The 22469-nt window shown below is 49.4% G+C and overlaps 1 protein-coding gene across 1 annotated transcript in view; it reads left to right on the top strand.

The window, feature by feature from the left end:
* The first annotated feature begins 10836 nt into the window (after positions 1 to 10836).
* SNX30 (sorting nexin family member 30) overlaps positions 10837 to 22469 on the top strand; it is a 104286-nt gene continuing 92653 nt past the window's right edge. The window contains exon 1 of the mRNA XM_080819189.1: positions 10837 to 11248. Within this exon, the coding sequence (XP_080675315.1) occupies positions 11093 to 11248 (156 nt within the window). The 5' untranslated portion in view covers positions 10837 to 11092. The remainder of the gene's footprint in view (positions 11249 to 22469) is intronic.

The raw sequence follows: 22469 nt of genomic DNA on the forward strand, positions 1-22469 counted from the left end.
TCTTAGCACATTATCAACAATGAATTTGGGGTTGAAGAAACTTTTCTAAATTATCAGTAATAAAAATGCAAATTTCAAACAGCCCTGCTAGAGGAAAGGCTTCAATATCTTTCTTTCTGTAGAAAACAGTGTTATAAAATAGTTGTCTTACAAAAAAGTGTTTAAGAATTATGCATTCAAAGACTATGAAAAATAGTATTGTAGGGGTGCCTGGATGGCTTAGTCAGTTAGCTTCCATTCTTGACTTTGGCTCAGGTCATGACCTCGGGGTCTTGGGATTGAGCCCCAGTCAGCCTCCATGCTCAGCAGATTCTTTCCCTCTGCCTCTCCCCCCTGCTCACACACACTCGCTCTCTCTCAAATAAATAAATCTTAAAAAAAAGAAAAGAAAAAGAAGAATAGTATTGTAGAAGTGTGGCAGGCAGTTAATAATCAAGTTAAATTTTTCTGGGTGGTATTTGTGATCCAATTTATAAAATTTCTCATTATGGTGATTTCTCATTCTAAATAAATATTTACCTTTGTACTAAGTTTTGTAATGAAAATTTAAATTCTTTGCTTGTAAAGGGCCCTCAAATTGTTTAAGTTTCAGGCCTCATAAAGCATGAATCCTCGCCTAATTATAATTTATTGGTCTTTCAGTGTTTGCCAGGAAGATAAGTGAAAATCGAATCTTTTTGCTTTCATTGACATTTCATAGAACTCTAGTGAAACTGAACATTTTTTTACATATATATTGGACATGTGTATTTCTTCTTCTTTGAATTAACTATCTACATTTTTTTTTTGAGATTTTATTTATTTGAGAAAGAGACAGTGAGAGAGAGCATGAGCGAGGAGAAGGTCAGAGGGAGAAGCAGACTCCCTGTGGAGCTGGGAGCCTGATGCGGGACTCGATCCTGAGACTCCGGGATCATGACCCAAGCCGAAGGCAGTCGTCCAACCAACTGAGCCACCCAGGCATCCCTATCTATCTACATTCTTTTGTCCATTAAAAAAAATTTTTTTAAAGTACTCTAGGGACACCTGGGTGGCTCAGGTCATGATCTCAGGGTCCTGAGAGTGAGCCCCACCTCCACCTTCGCCTCTGTGCTGATCACGGAGCCTGCTTAAGATTATCAATCCCTGTCTCCCTCTACCCTTCCCTTCCCCCACCTTATCCCCCCCCAAAAAAGTAAGCTCTATGTCCAATGTAAGGCTTGAACTCATGTCCCCCGAGATCAAGAGTCACACACACTACAGACTAAGCCAGCTAGGCACCCCTCTTTTGTCCATTTTTTTATTGTTTCTTATTAATTTCTAGGGACTGCGTTCAAGGATATTTGTTACAGATCATTTTCTCTAGATTATCCTTTGTCTTTTTTGGTAACAGCTTTAGAGAAATCTAATTCGTATACTATACAACTCACCCATTGATTAATATTCTCTTTTTTCAGCTTTACTGAGGTATAATTGACAAAAATTGTATATATTTAAGGAGTGCCTGGGTGGCCCAGTCAGTTGAGTGCCTGACTCTTGGTTTCGGCTTGGGTCATGGTCGACGGAACGCTGCATTGGGCTCTGCACACAGCAGGGTGTCTGCTCAGGGTTCTCTCCCTCTGCCCCTCCCCCGACTCTCGTGCGAGCGCTCTCTAAAATAAGTAAATAAATCTTAAAAAAATTATGTATACTTAAGGTGTACAATGTGATATTTTGATATCTACATACATTGTGATTATCACCGTCAAGCTAATTAACACATCCATGACTTCACCCATTTGAAGTATACAATTCAGTGGTTCCTTCCATGTCCACAGGGGTGTGCAACCATCTCCAAAATCAATTTTAAAACATTTAATCACCCCCCAAAGAAATCTCGTATCCTTTATCTACCGCTCTCCATCACAATTTATCTTTTGACATACAGTATTTTTAGTATCAAATTTTCTTAATTTTCTTATAGTCAAATATGCACAAGTTTCCAGTTTCCTGTGTGGCTTAAGGTCTCTACTCTCTCTAAGGTTCTTAAACATTCTGCTACTATTTTATTTTATTTTACTATTTTATTTTTACATTTATGTCTTCACTTCATCTGGAATGTATTCTCAGTCTTTTCCTTGTCACTAATCAATTAGAACCTCACTTGTTGACTAGATTTTGGGAAGGGATTAGTATATCTAATGGGAGAGAAGTTTCTCTTTCAACAGGCTTGGGGGGAAAGACAAACCCGTGAGGGCCAGGAACAAAGAGCAAGAGCAAAGACGAAGAACATTCCCAAGAGGCGGAGTGTTGATCATCCCCTGTGTGGTTGTTGAGGGGAGAGCATGGTGCTCGTGTGATGCCTTGACCACATAACTTTCTCTTTCAAATAAGGAGTTGAAAATGGGGTCCTAACCACAAAGGTCAGAAGGGAGCCAAACTGCACTTAGCAGTGTGTTTCCAGAGACTACGGGTTTGGGCGGGGCGGGGGAGGAGAGAAGGAGTAACCAGGGTGAAGAAACCTGACAAACACTCCTTGGGCCAGGTCATCAAGGTTAACATCATGATGACAAATCATGTTGATAGTGTGTTCCTTTGATATTTTATGATGAGATCAGGACTTTACTTTTGTGGTCTTCCTCCCCAGAACCCATCATCCCAGTCTAACCATGAGAAAAACAACAGACAAACCCAAATTGAGGGGCAGTCTATAAAATGCCTGGTTGATATTTTTCAAAACCAGCAAGGGCATCATAAATAAGGAAAGTCTGAGAAACAGCCACAGACCAGAAGAGGCTAAGAGACATGACTACAGAATGTAATGAGGTGTCCTGGTTAAGATTCTGTAACAGAAAAAGAACACTAAGGAAAGAACTAACACAATCCAATAATGTATACCATTTACTTAGTTAATAGCAATGTGCCAAGGTTGCTTCCTTCCGACAAATGTACTGTAATGATATAACGTGTTAACAGTAGAAGACGCTGCGTGAGGAGTATGTGAAAACTCTCCTACTGTCTTTGCAACTGTTCTGTAAATCTAAAAGTATTCTAATTTTTTAAAAATTAAAATGGAGGGGGAAATATTTTTGCTAGCCACATCCTTCCTGAAAGAGTATATCTAGGCCAAGAAAGCATCCTGCTTTCCCAAAGAGTTGTGCCTCTAGAAGCTAGTGCTTAATTTGAACAAATTTTGTGGGTGGGTCAGAAACGAATTTTGAAAAGTCATTTTTGTTCACATTCTCCACCCAGCTCAGAGAAGCCTCCCAGGAGAGCTGATTCTGGTTGCTCTGGCCACTCCAGGCCTCCCCTCCCAGCAAGTTCAATGGGTTACAATGATATCCCTTATCCCCTCCTGCCCCAAGAGGTTGCTCAAGACCTCCAGGAGGCTTATTGTTCTTGGTCCTTGAACCCTGGTTCTCTTCTTCACCATTGACAATTGCTTTTATCACCGCCCCCCACCTTGCTGTAGTGACCAATTCAGACCCCTTACCCTGGTTTTTCTATCTTGGCTTCTCATTTTAGTCAACTCAGCACAGTTTCAGGACTTCTGTCTGAAGTTGTGGGTGAGAGATAGTCCTTTTACCACCTTTCCCTGCCCAACTAGCTTAAGGCCCCCTGGGTGTCAGCCGGAAGGAGTGGACACTGTAGCCTCTCTTGCCCATTTGATAGAAAACCATCAGCAGCGATTTTATCAAATATGAAAGTCATCCTCTCTACTCCAGGAAAATTACGGGAGCTGTCCTGATGAGAGTAGCTTAAAAAATACTATTCTATTAGTAATTATGTTACTATATCAAATTATGATTGTGTAGTTTTTTTTTTTTTTTATGAAGAGAGCAGAAGCAGGATTTAGTTTCTGGTATTGCCTTAAAGTTTCCTGATCCCCAGACAGCACTGGCCACGTACCCCTGTATTAACTTTCAAGGGAGTTCTGGGTAGTGCTGGTGCTGATGGAGACTGAAATCCAGAGCAGACCTTTACCCTCAGACTGTACAGAAATCTCGTGTTCAAAGTGAAGCTACAGCTCTGCTCTCATTTGACTGTTAAATTACTTTACCTGTAGCATCAATAACCTCCTAAGAGGCCACTCTGAGGGACTGGATGTGTGGCTTTTCCTGGGAAGAACTTGGGTTGGCTTTGACTTGATGACGAGACGCAAATGAATGAGTGGATTGGGAAGACTGATGACCTCACGGGGATACTGACTTAGAGGAGACAAGATACACCACACGCACTGGAAACTGGAAGTTGAATGAACCTTCATCCTAGGGTAGGACAGTGTGGTTTAAGAAATCTTTCAAGGGTCTGGGTTTGATTTTGGAACAAGTGAGCATGTCAACAAGATAAAACTTCTAGAAGCTTCTGTGTATTGCCCTCAACTCAAAGGGTGCTGTCCCAGCAAACAGAGACTAATGGGTGTGTGGTGAGCTTGGCTTCCTGAGTCTGCTGTTTTCTTCAGGAGTCGGTGGTGACAGGGGGTTGCCTGCCACATCACGAGAGGCCCTAAATGGGAAAACCACGCCTCCTGCTCTGCCGGTCAGAGAACCTGACATATCTGCATGATCAATTACCTTATCTCGATGGCCATGTGGGGGAAGCCCTGCCTTTAGCAAGTCACCTCACCTGGGCCAACAGTGTGGGTGCTGAGTGTAATTTCTTGGCTGTGCCCCCCGCACCATCTTGCTATGCTGCCCAAAGGTCCTACAGAAAGATGAGGCCTCCTGTCTGCAGACTCCTTCCTCTGTGTAACGAGGACGAGACTGTGGGCCTGCATGTGCGTTTATCACCTGGGTTACAAAGCACAGGAGGGCCTGGGAGGAGCAGGCCTGGCGAGACCTATCACAGTGGCCAAGCCTGGGCACGGGTCTGGGAAGAGCTGGTGCACTTCTGAGGCTTTGGGAAAGCCCAGGACCTCTGCCTTCGGAAGCCAGAAACTCTCTATTCCTCTTCTGTTTTACAGTTTTCCCTGCTTGAGAGAGCAGTGTTTCTCAACCTTTTTTCCTCATCCCTGCCCTTAAGGGGGAAAAATGAAGTCAGTTTCCATTTGCCTAAACACGAAAAATTACATATTAAGGAATAAAATGTTGCTGGGTTCGCTTTGGAGATAGATCCATAAACCATTGTAATCTCTAAGACTTGTTTCCCCTACTGCAACCCCAAGAACCAGTTTTTGCCCCCTTTGAGAATGCATGCCACGGAGGGACGCTGCTGCCCACAGAAGGGGGCTCTCTTCTGAGACCCTCTCTTGCCTGCTTGATTGCCTCTTCTCCTGAATCCCTCCGGAGGAGTTCAGCGGCATGTCCCAGAGATCCCAGTTCAACTGTCTGCGACCCTAGGGAGGTTGACTTTTTACTGAAGAAGTCTGGATCCAGGCGCCACGGCTCAGGGATGCCGGAGTAGTGGGGATGTCCCCGCTCACGGCCACAAGATGGCTGTAGCAGCTCCGGGCATGCCGCCCTCACAAGCCTGCGTGCGGAGGGAGGAAGGCAAGCAGGGCAACCAGCGGGCACCTGGTCGCTAAACAGCAGCTGCTGACTCCACTCTTTTTTCTTCCTTCCATCCTCACTTCTTTACCTTTTACTTAAACCAGCATTGCCCAAGCCCACATGTGAAGCACTGGGCGTCCAAATGGACGGAAGCACTTAACAGCAGGACGAGCTGATTGCCCTTGAACAGGTTACTTAATATCTCTGGGCCTCAACTTCCTCATTTACGAAGTGAGGGGCATAGACTCATTGCCTTTTTTTAATACATTACTTGGACTGAATAATACATACTTGGACTGAAGCCTAACATAAAGGCTTACAAATCCTGAATGCATCGTGTGAACCAGCTCCCAGGTCAAGAAACAACATTATCAGTCCTCCAGAAACCCCCGCGAAGGTCGCACTATTCTGACTTCTGCGACCGCGCTTCAGTTGTGCCTGGTTTTGAACTTCAGACAGCTGGCAGTCATAAAGTCGATGCTCTTTCTTTTTTTTAAGTAGGCTCCGTGCCCAGCGTGGAACCCAACGCAGGGCTTGAGCGCACGAGCCTGAGATCAAGACCTGAACTGAGATCAAGAGTGGGACGCTGGACTGACCGAGCCACCCAGGCACCCCAAGTAGACACTCTTTTGTATCTGGCTTCTTCTTTTCTTTTTTTTTTTTTAAAGACTGTATTTATTTATTTGGTAGACAGGCTTCTTTCATTCAGCTTTGTGTTCTTGAGGGGCACCTGGATGGCTCCGTCAGTAAAACATTAGCTCTAGATCTCAGGGTCCTGAGTTTGGTGCCTCCCCAAACTCCTCCCCCCCGTCCCCCTTCCCCACCTTAGGCATAGGGACTTTTAAAAAAATATTTTATTTATTTATTTGACAGAGAGCTAGAGAGAGAGCACAAGTAAGCAGAGCGGCAGGCAGAGGGAGAGAGAGAAGCAGGCTCTCTGCTGAGCAGAGAGCCCGATGTGGGGCTCGATCCCAGGATCCCGGAATCATGACTTGAGCCGAAGGCAGCCGCTTAACCCACTGAGCCACCCAGGCGCCCTGTCATAGGGATTTTTTTTAAAACCTGTGTTCGTGAGATTCACTCACCATTCTGTTTCTCCGCTGTCCTTGCCCTCTAACGTTCCCTTGAGTGACTATACCACTGTTGACAGGTAAATTGTTTTTAGTGTGGGCTCTTCCAAAGAGCGCTGCTGTGGAAAGTCTCAAATCCATCTTTTGATGAAAACACACACGCATTTCTGTTGTGTTCTGGGAGTGGAAATCCTGGGTCATAGGATGTCTGGGTGTTTACCTTCTAGATGCCTTTTAAGGGGCACGCCCGGTGATGAAACCAAAAACTATCCTGGAGTACACAGTCAGAAAATAGGTTTTCCTTCCTTTCACGGCTAATGAGACTCAACGCCAGGACTGGTCAGCTTGGTTTCTTCTCCAACTCACACTGTCTACCGGTAGCCTCTGTAGAAGCTTACGCACACCCCCGGCCCCCAGAGCCTGCTTGTGAAAAAGGCCGGGTAGCAGGTACTGCTTGTGAGGGTGGTGGATGACATTGCTAGGGCCGGATGAAGTCCAGTTCCTCGGGAGTTTGCAGGGCCATTCAGAGAACTTTGGGGGGGGGGGCTCTGAAAAATACCCACTCCACAGGGAGGCATGTCACAGAGCTATGAAATGAATCTGTCAACAGATGGTTTTGTTCATCTACGCTCTTCTCCCCAGTTTTAAGCGCCTGGTAGATGATGCTCCAGAAAAGGAACCGTAGACAGTTAGGGCAGAAGGTCCCTGTGATAGAATTTTGTAAGAGAAATCTGTCTTTTAAGAAACTTTTCAGCAAACAGGAAATTTCTCCAAAGCAAGCACTTTAAGAATGCTGTTTGCCAAAGGTGGTTTGGAATGTCATCTTACGGTTTAGAGCGAGGGGTGGAGCTCAGAGAGTGTCTCTGGGAGTACAGCGTATAGACCTGTATCTGCGTCACCTCGGGGTTTGTGGAAAAATGTCGATTCCAGGCCCAGTCTGGAATCAGAATCTCTTGGGTGGGGTCCAAAACTTTGCCTTTTGACAAATTCACAGGTGGATCTGAGGCACCGACTCCACGGTCTGTGTTGCATTATCCACTGCCAGAGGGTCTATATGCTTTTGAGGCCAGGAGTTTTGATATGGAAGTATAAAGTGATCCTATCACTACCCACAAGCCTCTCTCCTATTCTGGGGCAAGGTCCAATTTCTTGTTTGCAAAACTCTTCAGATCCTGGCCTCAAGTGGACCTGCTGGCCCTCGCTTTTTCCTGGGACATCACTGGCTGAATTAAACTGTCCACACAATTTTGCCTGTGTCGGCGATGGTGTCTTCTCAGTGGCCCCTCTTGTTTGAGACAGCCTTCTGTGGCTTTCTACATGTCACTCTGAAAGCTCTTTGAAAACCTCCTTTGTCCTCCTCAGCCGTCCACTTCAGAAGTGGTGGTGTTATTCTGAGGCGGGTTTTGGGATGCCATATAAAATAAAGCTACGATTGTATTAAAAACCAGGAGAGGATAAGCAGCTAACACAAACATGAATAAGGGCTAAGCACATGCTGTACCAGGGGAGAGAAAGAGGGAATGCTTTGTTGGGACTCTGCTTTGTTTCTGAGGTCCGCAGTCTGGGTGCTCACGGAAAGCCCTGACAGACTTGCTAGTGAGGTTTACAGGATTCCAGCTTGGCAAACTTACCAAATTCTGGGGTCCGAGGCCCTGTTTCCTGAAAGGTGCCTGCCTAAGCGCCCAAGATTCCCTGTGGTTGGTGGAAGGCCCACCCCATCCTGCGTTCTTAGGTACTGGTGGCATCTCCCCGGTACCCCCAGGCACGTATCATCCAGTTCATTCTTCCTCACAGCTCAACCCTAGAGATCCAAGCTTCCCTCCAGAAATTCCGACAAACACTACAACCTTCTGTTCAGATATACAAACTTCACGTTTCTTCCTTCTCACCATGTTGCTCTGAAAACTTTCAGTAGAGCCATAGTTACATACTCTAGGACACTTAACGTTATTTCAGGGACAATTTCCCACCACAAGGAACACTGAAATACAACAGGAAGTGGTGAGTATGAGTAGGCAGTCCTGGGCTAAATTTGAATGGTGGAAACTTCATACCAAAATGTTTTCCATAGAAGTTCACTTTCTTTAGTTTTGATGACTACCCACCGGATCGTTGTGGCCAGATGCCACTGACCAACCAGGAAACGGGAAAAATAAATGAATAAACTCTTTCATATGGCCTTTTAGGAGCTCTGGTTTTCTGGGGGCTGTTTGTTTTTGGTGGGAGCACAGAAAAATGGCAGTCTGACCCAAACAAATAGAGGAGTTTGGAGTGTAGCACGTTCAGTTATGAAAACTCCAGGATTATCATTTTGTAACAACAGCAGAGAAAACCTGACAGAGAGGAAGGGAATGAACATTTAGGGAATGTCTCTTCTACATGAGCATTTTGCTTATTACTTACCGAATATGCTGTTCCACAACCACCACCAATGCAGCTGTTCTTACCTGTTCCCTCCTCCTTTCTAGGTTAGGAAATAGGTTCGTGAAGGTTAGGTAACTTGTTCATGGTTACACACTTGTAGTGACTAGCAGGAGTCCAAATGTGGCTCTCTTTTCACTCTTCCCTGGTGACCTGAGGAGAAAGCTGAGTGGAGTCTTCATAAAGTAAGCTGTTAGGTTAAAGTGGCTAGCTTGTTAAAATAAATAACACTATCCAGTAAGGGACACCTGTGTTATCCATCTATAGAACACTGATTCTTGTTATAGCCATGCTATTTATTTTGATGCTAATTAGAACAGTTCATAGGGTCTGTAGTAGTCATAAGCAACCCTTGAAAATAAAAGTATTAATTTTGGGGCACCTGGGTGGCTCAGTGGGTTAAAGCATCTGCCTTCAGCTCAGGTCATGATCCCGGGGTCCTGGGATCGAGCCCCGCATTGGGCTCTCTGCTCGGTGGGGAGCCTGCTTCCCCCCCCTCTCTGCCTGCCTCTCTGCCTACTTGTGATCTCTGTCTGTCAAATAAATAAATAAAATCTTAAAAAAAAAGTATTAATTTTACCCACCTCTAGGAGGACCAGACTTTGACATTCTTGTGAGATAGACAGAGGCAGCATTTAAAATAGTTGCCAGTGCCCTCTGAATCCTGCTCTCCCCTACCAAGGCAGACCCATGTGGGGGAGAGAGAAGATGATCACTTGAGGACTAAGGCCCAGCGAATTACACCAGGGGAAATAACGTAGGTCTTTGAAACTCAGTGGGTCTCTGAGCGATATTTTGGATCAGGTTCAACTCTCTGCATTCTCCTGCTGCTGAAGTATGACTTGTTTTGCGATAAAGGTGTGGCGGAGAACACGGTGAATTCCAACTTCAAAATTTGTCAGGTGAAACTGGACAGACCTAAAGAGGTTGGAAATCGACAGGAAAAGTACACCCTCACAGTGAGCCACCCTGCCCTTTATTTTGCTAGAAGCCATCCTTTCTTGTGCGGACTGATGCCCTCTACTGACCTGGTCCTCAGAGAACCAGGTAAGGTGGGAAAAGGAGGTGAATTGCCACCCCCCCCCCCCGAAAGCTCACATAACGCCTTGACTATCTCCACTCTAACAAATAAATATGAGAATTCAGCTCAGCCAGAGGTCTGGAAAGGAAGCACAAACGCAGGAAGAATACAGTTCTCCCAAAGGGCAGCAGCAGGGTGAAGGTGTGAGTTTGAATCATACATCATGTGTAGCGCTCCCTGTCTTTTCTGAGGCTCACTGAGGTTAGCCTTACACACAGCGGGCTCCACTGCCGAAGCAAGATGGCCCTCCCACTGCCTCCTTGAATTCCCTTCTAGGTTCCCCACCCCATGTCCTCCAGCTCCTCTGCGCCTCAGAGCCTTTTATGCCATTCTTATAATACGCAGCGTAATTCCGTCCATTCTGGGTTATCTTTGAGGCCAGAAGATCCCGACTCACGTGCGGGCCCCAAAGCCCCCAGCCCCGCGCGTGGAGGCCGCGGACGCCTCGGTAAACGCAGGTGGAATGGAAGAGGATGCTCCAACGTCTTTTTCCACCTCTGATTTCCGTTAAACATTTGTCTGGGGACGACGCGCGGCGCCCCCCGGAGCGGCCTCTTGCAGGCAAGGCCGGCCACGCGGAGCACAGCGGCCGAGGGCTCCGCGTGCACTTCCTGCGGGGCCGCGGGCGGGGGCGGGGCTTCGGGCGCACCTCCCCGTCCCCCTCCCTTCCCGCCTCCTCCCCCCTCGGGGGCCGGCCGAGGCGCCGCGGGGGCGGGGCCGCCAGCGGGCTGGGCGGCGTGGCGGAGCGGGCTGGGCGCCCCCGGCCGAGGTGCGAGCGAACCGCGGCGGGCTCGGGCGCGGAGAGGGGGTACGCGGTGCGGAGCAGCCCAGCCCCGCACAGCCCCGCACAGCCCAGCGCAGCCCAGCGCAGCCCAGCACACCCCGGCCCGGCCCGGCCCCGCGCGGCCAGAGACAAGCCGGCGGGTGGCGGCGGCGGCGGCGGCTCCCCGGCCGGCCGGTGCAGGGCCTCCGACCGACTGCGGCCGAGCGGAGCCTGGGCGCGGGCGCTAGGGGAGCACGCCGCGGCGGGCACAGGAGGAAGCGGCGGCGGCGCGTCCCGAGCCGTGCGCGCCATGTCGGGCGGGCCCCCCAAGGGCCTGCCGTCCACCGGGCCCCACTCCCTGCTCGACATGCCGCACCCGCTGGCCGGCTCCAGCAGCGAGGAGGCCGTGGGCGGCGACAGCACGCCCAGCCCGGACCTGCTGATGGCCCGCAGCTTCGGCGACAAGGTGGGGCGCACGGGGCTGGGGACCGGGAGGCGCATTTCGCTCTCGCGGGGGATGGTGGACCCGCAGCTCCCTCTGGGCGCCGGGCCGCGCCCACCCTGGCGCCCCTGCCCGGGGGCGGGCGTGCCCTGGGCCCTAGAGCCTTTGGAAAAAGCGTCCCTCCCAGCCGCCCCCGCGGGGTCGTAGCGGCGCGGAGAGCGGCCGGAGGGGGCGGGTGCCAGTGACAGCTGGTGGGGAGGGGTCCTGTCCGCGTGTTGGGGCCGCTGGCCGGTGTGCAGTGCCCGGCGCTTGTGTCCTGGGATGGGGGGGGTCCCAGGTTCCTCCAGGAGCATCCCCGAAGGCTAAGCTGCCGGGTAACTTGTAGCTCCCCACTTTCCTGGGACTGCAAAGGAGCAAGAGTTAATGGTTTTCCGTGGTAGGACTGGCAGCCTTGGTGTTACTGCCAGAGTCATTTTCCCCACGCTCTGTCATGTGGGGAGTGATCTTTGTTTAGGTTTGCTGTGTGCCCTGCGGAGTCACCTGACTCAGACCCCAGCCGGCGAGGGGAGAGTCTCGCTGTGGTTTTCCGTCTGGGGCTCGGTTCACCTTTGACGGCCCTCCACACTGGTTAGCTTTGGCAGAGGCCGGTTTTGTGGTTGATGGGAAGAAAACTCGCCCTTTGACCTTCTTTGTGCAGGAGGAGGCTCCCGATTTTCTTAGAGCAGCATAATCCTGGTGTTGCTTTGAGAGACCGCAGAGTCCCTCGAAGGGTTAAGGGGCGGCATCCCCCACCCCTCCATTTCAGCTGTGACCAGAGCTTAAGCTGTGATTCTGTCAGCCCTGCTGCGGCCACCTACTCACTAATTGCAGAAATTAGAATTGGTCTTAACACTTGTGATCAGGATTCCCTCTTCCTGGTAAAATACGAAATGAATTCCTCCTAATCCCAATGTTAAATGGGATCGGAGGACCTAATTCTTTACCCCATAGATTGGAGGACATGTGGTACAGTAAAAATGAGTGTATTAGTAGTGCACAGAGGACTCAAGATAGATATGGAGGGGAACTTGGTGTACCTTAAAGAGTTTATGAAAGCCAGGAGTGGAGAGTAGAGCGTTAGGAGCAAAAGGACTTAAAAAGCGAATGAAACCAATGGATTGAGCAGTTTGAGGTCGGTGTGTTGGCGTTTGTGATTATTTCTTTTTATTTTATAGATGATACACTATATGAAGGGTTGTGTTGCTTGGAAATACCTTGTGCATATTTGGCATTCAATAAGCAATTGTTGAGTGACTGGATAAATAATTTGTTGCTTTCTTCTAGACCGAGAAATTGTTCCTACAGGCATGTAGGACAGGGACCGAAGTTGAACCTTCTGATTTCCTTCTCAGGATAGTGAATTTATTATCTATGGCTGTGTAACAAATTACTCCAAAATTTAGCACTGAAAATAGTATGTGGGGGTCAATAGTGTCATCTAGGAGCAGCTGGGCTGGTGGTTCTGACCTCAGGTCTCTATTGAGGTGGCAGTCAAGGTGTTGACCAGAGCTTGGGTCATCTGAAGGCTGGGTTTGGGCAGGATTTGCTTCCAAGCTCACTTACTCGGCTGTTGGCAGGCTTTAGCTCCTCTTTATTGGGCTGTTTGACATGGCAGCTAGCTTTCTCTCAGAACAAGTGGTCCAAGAGAGCAAGAGATCCCAGGACTCAAGCTATACTCTTGTATAAGCTAATTTTGGAAGCGACATAATTCTGCCATATTCTGTTTGTCACACAGACCAATGCTAGTACAAAGTGGGAAGAGGGTATGAATACCAGGTGGTATAAATATGGGAGCCATCTTGAATGCTGGTTGCTGCCAATGGCTATTTTATTTATTTTTTAAAAATTTGTAATTATTATTAATATTATTATTGTTACTGTTACCCTTATTTTTAGTAATTGCTATGCCCAGTATGGGGCTCAAGTCATGATGCTGAGATCAGGAGTCATATGCTCTTCTGACTGAGCCAGCCAGGTGTCCCCAATGATTTAAACATTTGCTTAATGATCCACTCTTGGCAGATACCTGTCTCAGAAATATGGGCATTTTCCTAATAAATACTAGCAGGACAAATGCCTTGTTCCACTTAGAGCTCATTGGTGGGTGGGAAATCAGGCCCAGGTCTAATTACTGCTGGCTTTCTTTACAGGGACAGTTCTGTGTGAAAGACCATCTTGAAGCTGTTATTATTAATTATTGAATATTTAATAAGTCTCCTTGCAGCTGTAAGCATCAAAATGACATCACTCCCAAGGGCCTGATTTATAGCAAGCCACTTTTCCTTAGAGGTTAAGTAATGTAATTTCTTTCCCTGACTGGAAGTAACATTTTCCTTGAATCTTGGCATGCACGTGTGTTCTAGTGACTGTGGGGAAATTTCTGTAGAGAGAAGCTAGCATTCAACTGAGGTGAGTCAGGACCAGTAGAAGGAAGCCTTCACTTTGGCCTCTTTCTCTTGCCCCGGCAGCATGGGGGTCATTGGAGGACAGGTAGGAAAGCTGAGTGCTGTGATCTGTCTTTGAAAAGAAACCTGTTTTCTCGTCTTTTTGGACAATGGAGTTGTGACCCTGGATGCCTGGTTCAGAGTCTTTTCTGGGCTTGGAGAATGAGGGTTTGACAGGCTGCTCATGGCTCAGGGTTGTTGTATTCTACAGAGTGGAATTGCTTTCTATGGACCCAGGATGTTGCCAAGAATGGGGAAGCCTCGTGGTTTGGTCCCACAGACACTTCTGGGTGGTGTCTGTGATGCTTGCGGGAGATGGAAACAACAACCAAATATGATGGCTTTTCATCCACTAACTTCTAAAATCATTCAAACCTTGGAGTCATGGGAGAATCCTTCCTGGCTTCCAAGGGTTGCTAGGACTAATTCTTTCCATGCCTCACCAGGCCTTCTATCACTACATCCTTCATCTCCACCTAAAATGTAAATAAACCACTTGGCCTGACTCTTGTCTGTCTTTCATCTGCAAACCACTCTGGGCTACTTCTCCCCTGGCTCATGCTCCAAGCTTCTGTGTCCCTCCCGACACTCATACACTGAGCCCACTCTAGGCCCAGCTGTGGTTAACACCCCTTCCCACATCCTCAATCTCTCCACTCAACTCTTCCGCCTACTTTCTGCCCTTTTCAGTGATGGCTTCTCCCAAAGTCTTCAGAGTGGAGGTGTCTTTCTGTCTCCTATTCCGCTTATATCAGGATCAGGAGATGGGGATCGGTGTCCCCTTCTCCCCACTGCCCTTTACAAACCAAGCTCTTCTCCCCGGAGGCCCATGTCATTTTATTGGTCAGTCACTTATTTGAGGGCCTACCAGGAGACAGGCACTGTTCCAGGAACTTGAGCGGAGTCAGCCAGTTGAAGACCCCTGCCCTCACTGGGTACTTCTCAGTGAGTATGTCCTATGTTATGTAATACATGCTATGGGAGGGAGAAGAAGTAGGTTGGGGAGGGGGTTCATGATCACTGGCTGTGGGAGGAAAATTTGGATAGGCCTTCCTGAGAACTGGAGATTTTAGAGACGTGGAGGAGGTGAGGGAGGGAGTTAGCAAGTGGATGTCTGGAGGAGTGTCCAGCTGGAGGCTCACAGGCATCTGTCTGGTGTGTTATGGAAGAGCCCAGAGGCCACCGTGGCTGGGGCAGAATGGACAATGGAGAGTTGTTGACGTACAGCAGAGAGGGGAGGGTCAGACCATGGAGGGTCTCATAGGCCACCCTGAGAATGTTGGCCTTTGCTTTGAGGCCACATTCAGAGTCTTGAGTGGAAGGAGGACTTGATCTGACTTACGTGTTGAAAAAGGTCACGCAGGCTGTTGAATTGAGAGCCCTTTATTTGGCTATTGCACTGAAATTCATTTCCTTTTAGTTAAAAGGCTATAAACAAATACAGACTGGCAAAGGAAAAAAAAATCTTTGGAAAGCCCCAGATAGTTTGGCTTCAGGAGTGGCTGGAGCTAGGTATTCAAATGATACCGGAAATCTGTCACTCTCCGTCTCTTGGCTCTGCTTTCTTCTGTGTTAGTTTTATTCTCAGGCTAGCAAAGGGATATGTTCTACAAATAAGCCTCACAATTTCAGCAGAAAGAGAGTACCTCTTTCCTGATAGCCCCAGCCAAAGCCCTGGGCTGGTGTCTCGGGAGCCTCAATTGGGTCAGGCACTGGAACCCAGCTTTGTTAACTGATTGCCCGGACCTGACGCAGATCCTTATCTTTGGAGCATGGAGAAGGGAAATGTTTTGTAGGTCTGTGCATTTGAATGGTGAAATGTACATATAAAGTACATAAAATGTTTAAAGGATAAAATGTATCTATACAGTTTAGAGAACAAAAAATACTCCTGTTCCTCCTATCCCCCAGTTTAAGAGAATATTGTTAGTATCTTAGGAGCCGTGTGTGAGCTGGGGGAGGATGGAGGTGGTTTCCAAAGCAGAATCAGGACGCTGCTAATAGGAGGAGGAATGAACGAATGGGGGACAAGCAGAAACAAATGTCTATTTTACAGGACTTTCATGACTTTTTCATTCCTTGTTGTTTCTAACTCATTAAAATCTCTAGATCTGGGGCTCCTGGGTGGCTCAGTTGGTTGAGCAACTGCCTTCGGCTCATGTCATGATCCTGGACTTCAGGATCAAGTCCCGCATCAGGCTCCCAGCTCCTTGGGGAGTCCGCTTCTCCCTCTGACCTTCTCCTCTCTCATGCTCTCTCTCACTCATTCTCTCTCAAATAAATAAGTAAAATCCTTAAAAAATTTTTTCTTAAAAAAAAAAAAAAAATCTCTAGGCCTTGGGGAGCCTGGGTGGCTCAGACGGTTAAGCCTCTGCCTTCGGCTCAGGTCATGAGCCCAGGGTCCTGGGATTGAGCCCCGCTTTGGGCTCCCTGCTCCGTGGGGAGCCTGCTTCTCCTCTGCCTCTCTTTCAAATAAATAAATAAAAATTAAAAAAAAAAATCCCTAGACCTCAACTCACTGTTTTTTCAAATCATACCCTCCCCTCAAGAGACCCTGTTCAAACCTTCAAAACTATTGGCTTCTTCACTTCATTTCCACACACCTTGACCTCTTTTTTCAGTTCAGCTGCCCTCTCCAGGCCACACCCTTGCGTTCGAATACCTGGAATGGTTTGGGCTTTGAGTTAGTGCCATGAGATACCATCTTCTCTTGCCTCCCCCGCTCCCAGTCAGCAAGGACCGACTGCACCTGTTTGCTGCCTGCGTCTGCTCGCCTCCGTCCTTCACCGTGCACGGCTCCTCCGGTCAGCGCCTCCTGCCAGGTCCCGGCCTCCATTCCCTTGCTCTCCTTCCTTTACACCCAGCCTGGATCATTCCGCAGGTTCAGGTCTTTTGCCTACACCTGGGGTGTGAACACAGCTTGCGAATCGCTGCCGGGGTCAGTTCACGGGAACCAACCCCAGCTGGGGCCTCAGCGGTGCTGGGCGCTCCGTCCTTTCCACAGAGGCTCCTGCTGGGCGCCGCGGCTGACCCGAGGCTTCTCTCTGTGGCTCACACCTTCCGCCCCTCTCCTCTGCCCTCCCGTTCTGCTGATGAGAAGACAGACGGGGTTCTAGGCCTCTCTGCGACTGTGTGGCCCGCCCTGTCTGGCCTCTCAGAGACCTTTGCTCTGTGTCACCCTCATTCGTCCCTGTGTCCTCACACTCCCTCCCGCCTGGCTCATTCCATCAGTACTTAAACACGCTCCGGTCACCCCTCACTTGTAAAACAAACGAGGAGTGAAGAAAACTCTGCTGTGAGGCTTTCTTCTTCCCTGTCTCAGCATCTCTTTTGTGACTCCTCCTCCCAGTGGAACTTTTTGAAGGCACGGTCTGCCCTTCTTGTCTTCCCCGCTCACCCCTCAGCCCACTGCTGTCTGGTTTCTGACTTCACTCGTGACTTCCTTCTTGCAAAATCCACTAGCTGGTTCACCGTCCTCGGCTGTCCTGACCTCCTCTTCCTCCAGCCCTTGATGCTGTCGAAGCCCTTTCTGCTTCCAGGCACGCCGGAGCCTGGCTGTCTTATGTTTGAATCCCAGCCCTGCCTACCTACAGGCTATGCGACAGCAAATTATTTAACCTCTCTGAGCCTCAGTTTCCTCATCTGTAAAGAGGGGACAACTGAAGCAGCTCTGGCACGGGGTCAACGTGAGGATCTGGGGAGTCCGCACTTAGAGTAGTGCCTGATACGTGGGGAGCCTTTAATAAATGGGAGGTGGTGACGGCGGTTACTCCTGGGGGCTGTACCCTCCGTATCTTCTTTCGCATTTCTGCCTGTTCTTTGTCTGCGTCTGTATCAGTCGTGGGCCGGTCAGGGTGAGAAACCTCTGTAGGTATCTCAAACCGAAAGGCTGTAATACAGGGAGGTAGTTACATAGGCAATGGAAGACGCGAGAAGACAAGCAGAAGATGGTGAGATTAACAGAGCAGCAACAGCAGGAAACTGCTGTCACCCTCAGGGCCGGAGGGTCAGCGAGAGGAGGTGATGTTACAACCCTTCTGAGCTTCCGTGGGAACTAGAAGCATGGCGGGGCGGCTCCACAAGGGTGGGGTCCCCTGAGGAGGGGAGGCCCGGAGAGGAAGCAGCTGCTGCCGGGGATGCTCTCTGAACCAGAGCAAAAGACTCTGGGCAGAGGCAGAAGCTCCCTGGCTTCTCTTCTCATCCTGTCTTCTGGTCTCTCGTCAGCATCTTCCGTTGGCCAAAATAGCTTCCTTGGTGGACGTGTGACTCTAGGAGAGCCTAACAGTCTTCGTTAGATTTGCTCGGATGGCCGCTGGGGGGAGGGTATCTCTTCCTTGTAAGATTGTGCACCTGTGTTTGCTCCCATGTGGAGAGGGGCTCACGGAGAGGCCGGAGAGGAGAGGAGAGCTGGGAGAGAAAGGGGGGACAGGCCCCGTGGCTCACTCGAATCCTGGACCCGCCTGGGACAGCGATGCCCGAAGCCAGCGCTGCTGCTTGGTTACAGAAGGTCGTGAATTCCCTTTTACTGACACTCTTTTCAGTTGGGTTTTGTCACTTGACACTTAAAAAAATATATATTGACTGACAGATACGTTGACCTTAAAATGTGAAGTGAGAGTTGAGTTTTACTTTGGGAATGTTGAGGAGGGGGGCTTCGTTCCTGTCGGTCAGCCCCGCTGTCGGGGTGCACGTCTGCAGCCAGCCGAGGTGGCGGAGGGGGTGTTTTCATTGGGTCCTGGAAGTCTGAGGGGCCTTTCAGGTGCGAGGCGGGGAAAGCACCACGGGTTCAGGGAGAAGCCTGAGCACAGCTCCCGAGATCGGAAAGGTCTATGCCCGCTGGAATGGGGTCGAGTGGAGTCGTGTGTTGGGATGGGTTTTGAGGGGCTGGGGGTGGGGATTAGTGAGGAGCGGGCAGCCCCCAGACTGCTTTGAGCGCGTTGACGTGGAGGTCAGCTGTTGTTCTTCAGGCAGGAGTTGGCCCTCGAGGGGTTTTGAGTGGCGGACGACGCGGTCTGCGCTGAGGACGTGGGGGCCTGGCAGTGACGAGGCCGTAGGCAGGTGTTGGCCTGGCTTTGGCTCGAGCGGTGGCCTGCAGGACAGAAGATGGGAAAAGATGCCTCGTTTTGGTAGAGTGGGGACGCCTGGCCGCCCTCACGGAGCGCGCACGAGCACGAAGACCATTGGGGTGCAGTTTGAGGACAGGGGTCAGGACGGAGGGGTCTGAACCCCACCTTCGGAAGCCTCCTCAGAGTTCGAATCTTAGCCCAGAGGCTGCTCCCGGGAAGATCTTCCTCAGCATACGGACGCCTAGCCCCGGAGCTCCAGCCCGAGTGGGCGGCCAAAGTGGCAGTGGCTGAGGTGCGCTGAGGTGCGAGCTGACAAGCGTGTGGGAGGCAGGGGTGTGGCACTGGTCACGGGAGGGGTGGCGGCTGGGGGGGGAAGAACAGGGTTGAGGGAAGACATTTAGCATTGGGGAGACTTGAGTCTTAGTGGAGGTTACAGGGAAGCAGACAGATGTTTTGTGTGAAAACGCAGGATAGCTCGGCAGAGGCACACCGGCTCGTGTGTGAGGGACTCGGTTTGTTTATGAGGCATCGGGGTTCCATGTGGTCTCGCGTCGCTCGCCCCACAGAATTCCTCCCTTGGGCCTCCACAGCAGCAGTCGGGCCGCTGTTCTGTGTGTGTGTGGCCGGCGGGAGGCTGTGTGGACCAGGGCTGGAGGGCTGTGAGGAGAGGCCTCTCAGGACTCCTGTTGGAGCGAAGGCCCCGAGGCGAGAAAAACATACCTCGTGTCCAGGGAGCAGAGAGCAGGCACCTTCGAAAGCTTTCTGTCTCGAGTGTGCGCTCGTAGGCCTGGCTCTGCTGGATGCTGAGGGCACTGAGAAAGATTAAAACAAAAAGGAACCCCCTCAGGAGGTCCTTGGTCTCGTGGAGACGTGGCAGAGAGATGGTTCCAGTAGAATGTGAAAAATGTGAACCGTATTTACTAGCTCTGGGGCCTTGGGCAGGTTTCCTAACCTCAGTGTCCCCACACCTAAATTCTGGGTTACCTTTACGGGGCTGTTCCGAAGACGGAATGCACGTTTGCAGTAACAGTGTCTGGGAGACGGTAAATGCTGTGAAAATGCTGGTGTTTGTATGGCCTTGGAAGCCGACCCTGAGAAAGAGTTTAACCGCTAGGAGTTTACTGGAGGGGTGAAGGGAAGTGAGGCAGGCAAGGGAAGGCACCAGAAAAAGATAAGTCTCCAAACCAGTTTCCACCCCTCGGAGCCTGTGCAGAACACACACCTGGGTTGTCCACACCCGGGGTGAGGCAGGGGGGTCTTCGAACGGCAGCCTTTATCGGCCACTGGTTGCACACTCCATGGATGGTGTGTTGGGCATTGAATCCACAAGCATTTTCTGGTCTGCCCCAGGGGTGGGCAACGCGGGGGGAGCAGTCAGGCCAAGAAGTGCAGGCGCTGGCGGCTGGAAGTCAGGCCAGTGGGCCCTGAGGTGGTCAGGGCAAGGGGACACGGGCGGACACCGGCCGTCTCCACCACAGTTATTATGAGAGTGAGGTACAGGGATAGAAGTAGGGAGTGACCCTGCTTAGGAGAAGGGTGGCTTTTCCCGAGGAAATGATGTTTGAGGTGGAGAATGGAGAAGTAGACGTTTTGCAAACGGACAGAGCAAGGAAAAGTAAACGGGAGCAGAAAAATCAGCACGTGCAGAAGCTGGGCCGTATCTGGTCGCAGGAATGGCCCAGGGAGGGCGGCTGAGTTGTGCAGCTGGAGAGGGAGGTAGTGGGCAGGTGGAGGTCTGGACTGGCAGACGGCGAGGGCTCTGTCGCACGTGACTGGGAGGCCAGCTGGATTTTAAGCAGGGCAGGTGCAGGGCCGTACTTGTTAGGTCACCGTGACTGAGCCCCTAGCTGGGATAGGGTGGGTGGAATCAAGAGGCCAGGAGTCCAGGCAGAAGACGGTTGGAGCAGAAGGTTGCAGTTTTAGTGGCGTTTTGACTCCCTGACTTAAAGGAGTGTATTGCTCTGGAGTTTTGTTTGCACATGATAGAAGTCAGGCTCTCACTAACTTAAGCAAAAAAGGGTGAACCCATCAACAGGCTCACTTGAACCACCAGAGTGAGTTGGAAGCAGGGTCTGAATGTTCCGGCAGTTCAGCTTCATGCTCCAGAGCAGTTTTATCCGTGAGGCAGGGGAGTGGGGCAGCTGGCAGGTCCCAGCCCTCCCATTTTACAGCCGTGCCTCCGGAGAGGGAATAAATCTCTTACACAGGGAGGAATCTCAGGGAGCTGTGGCTCGGGTCCTGTACCCCACCTGAGACCAATCAGCTGGGCCCAAAGGTTCAACTGTGGCTTGGGGGTGGCTGGGGAGGGAGTCTGAAAGAGTAAGTCAGCCCTCTTCCCAGCTTCAGGGTTCTGGAGCAGCTCGGAGGTGTGTGTGTTAGGCAAACAGTAAGAGATTACTTACAAGGGAGACTCTTGGGTCACAGGTTTTAGTGACTGGCTGAATCATCTTGGCAAGAATAAAACAGATTTTGGGAGAAACAGGTCAAAAATTAAACTATAGATTTTTTAAGACTTAATTTTTTATTTTATTTTTATTTTTATTTTTTTTATTTTTTTATTTTTTTATTTTTATTTTTATTTATTTATTTTAGAAAGAACACACAGGCGGAGGGAGGGGCAGAAGGAGAGAGAGAATCTCAAACAGACTCCCTCCCCACTGAGCACGGAGCTGACTTGGGGCTTGATCTCACAACCCTGAGATCACAACCTGGGCCAAAACCAAGAGTCCGATGCTTAGCCGACTGTGTCACCCAGGTGCCTCAGGCGTAGTTGCCTTTTAAAAGAAAAATTGAGATATAAATCACATACCATCAAATCCACTTTTTTTTTTAATTTTAAAGATTTTGTTTATTTATTTACACAGAGAGAGATCACAAGTAGGCAGAACAGCAGGCAGAGAGGGGCGGGGGGGGGGGGAAGCAGGCTCCCTGCTGAGCAGAGAGCCCAACGTGGAGCTCGATCCCAGGACCCTGAGATCATGACCTGAGCCGAAGGCAGAGGCCTAACCCACTGAGCCACCCAGGCACCCCTCAAATCCACTTTTTAAAAGCATATAGTGTGTGGTTTTAATTTATTCACAAGGTTGTGCAACTGTCACCAGTTTCCAGTTCTAGAATGTTCATCACCCCAAAGATAACTCATCCTACCCATTAGCAGACACTCCCTCCCTGCTCCAACACCTGGTAACCACCATTCTATTTTCTGTCTTTATAAATATGATACCTCTCCTTTAGATACCTTATATAAGTAGAATCGTATAGTATTTGTCTCTGTAACTGTCTTATTTCCTTAGAATAATGACCTCAGGGCTCATCCGTGTTGTAGCATGTGAGAGGATTTTCTTCTTTTTAAAGACTGAATAATATTCCATTATATGGATAGATCATATTTTCTTTATCCATTCATCTTCTGGTGGACATTTAGTTTGCTTCTACCTTTTAGTTATTGTATATAATGCTTTATGGATGTCCAGATACGTCTTTTGTGATCCTGTTTTCATTTTTTTTGTTTTTGTTTTTGTTTTGAAGTATAAACCCAGAAGTGGGATTGCTGGATCATATGGTAATTCTGTTTTTAATTTTTGAGGCACTTTCACCCTGTTTTCTGTAGTGGATGTACCATTTTATAATCCCACCAAAAGTACACAAGGGTCCTAATTTCTCCACATTCTCATCAATACTTGAAATTTTCTATTC

This window comes from Martes martes, assembly GCF_963455335.1.
Source record: "Martes martes genome assembly, chromosome: 12".
Lineage (NCBI taxonomy): Eukaryota > Metazoa > Chordata > Mammalia > Carnivora > Mustelidae > Martes > Martes martes.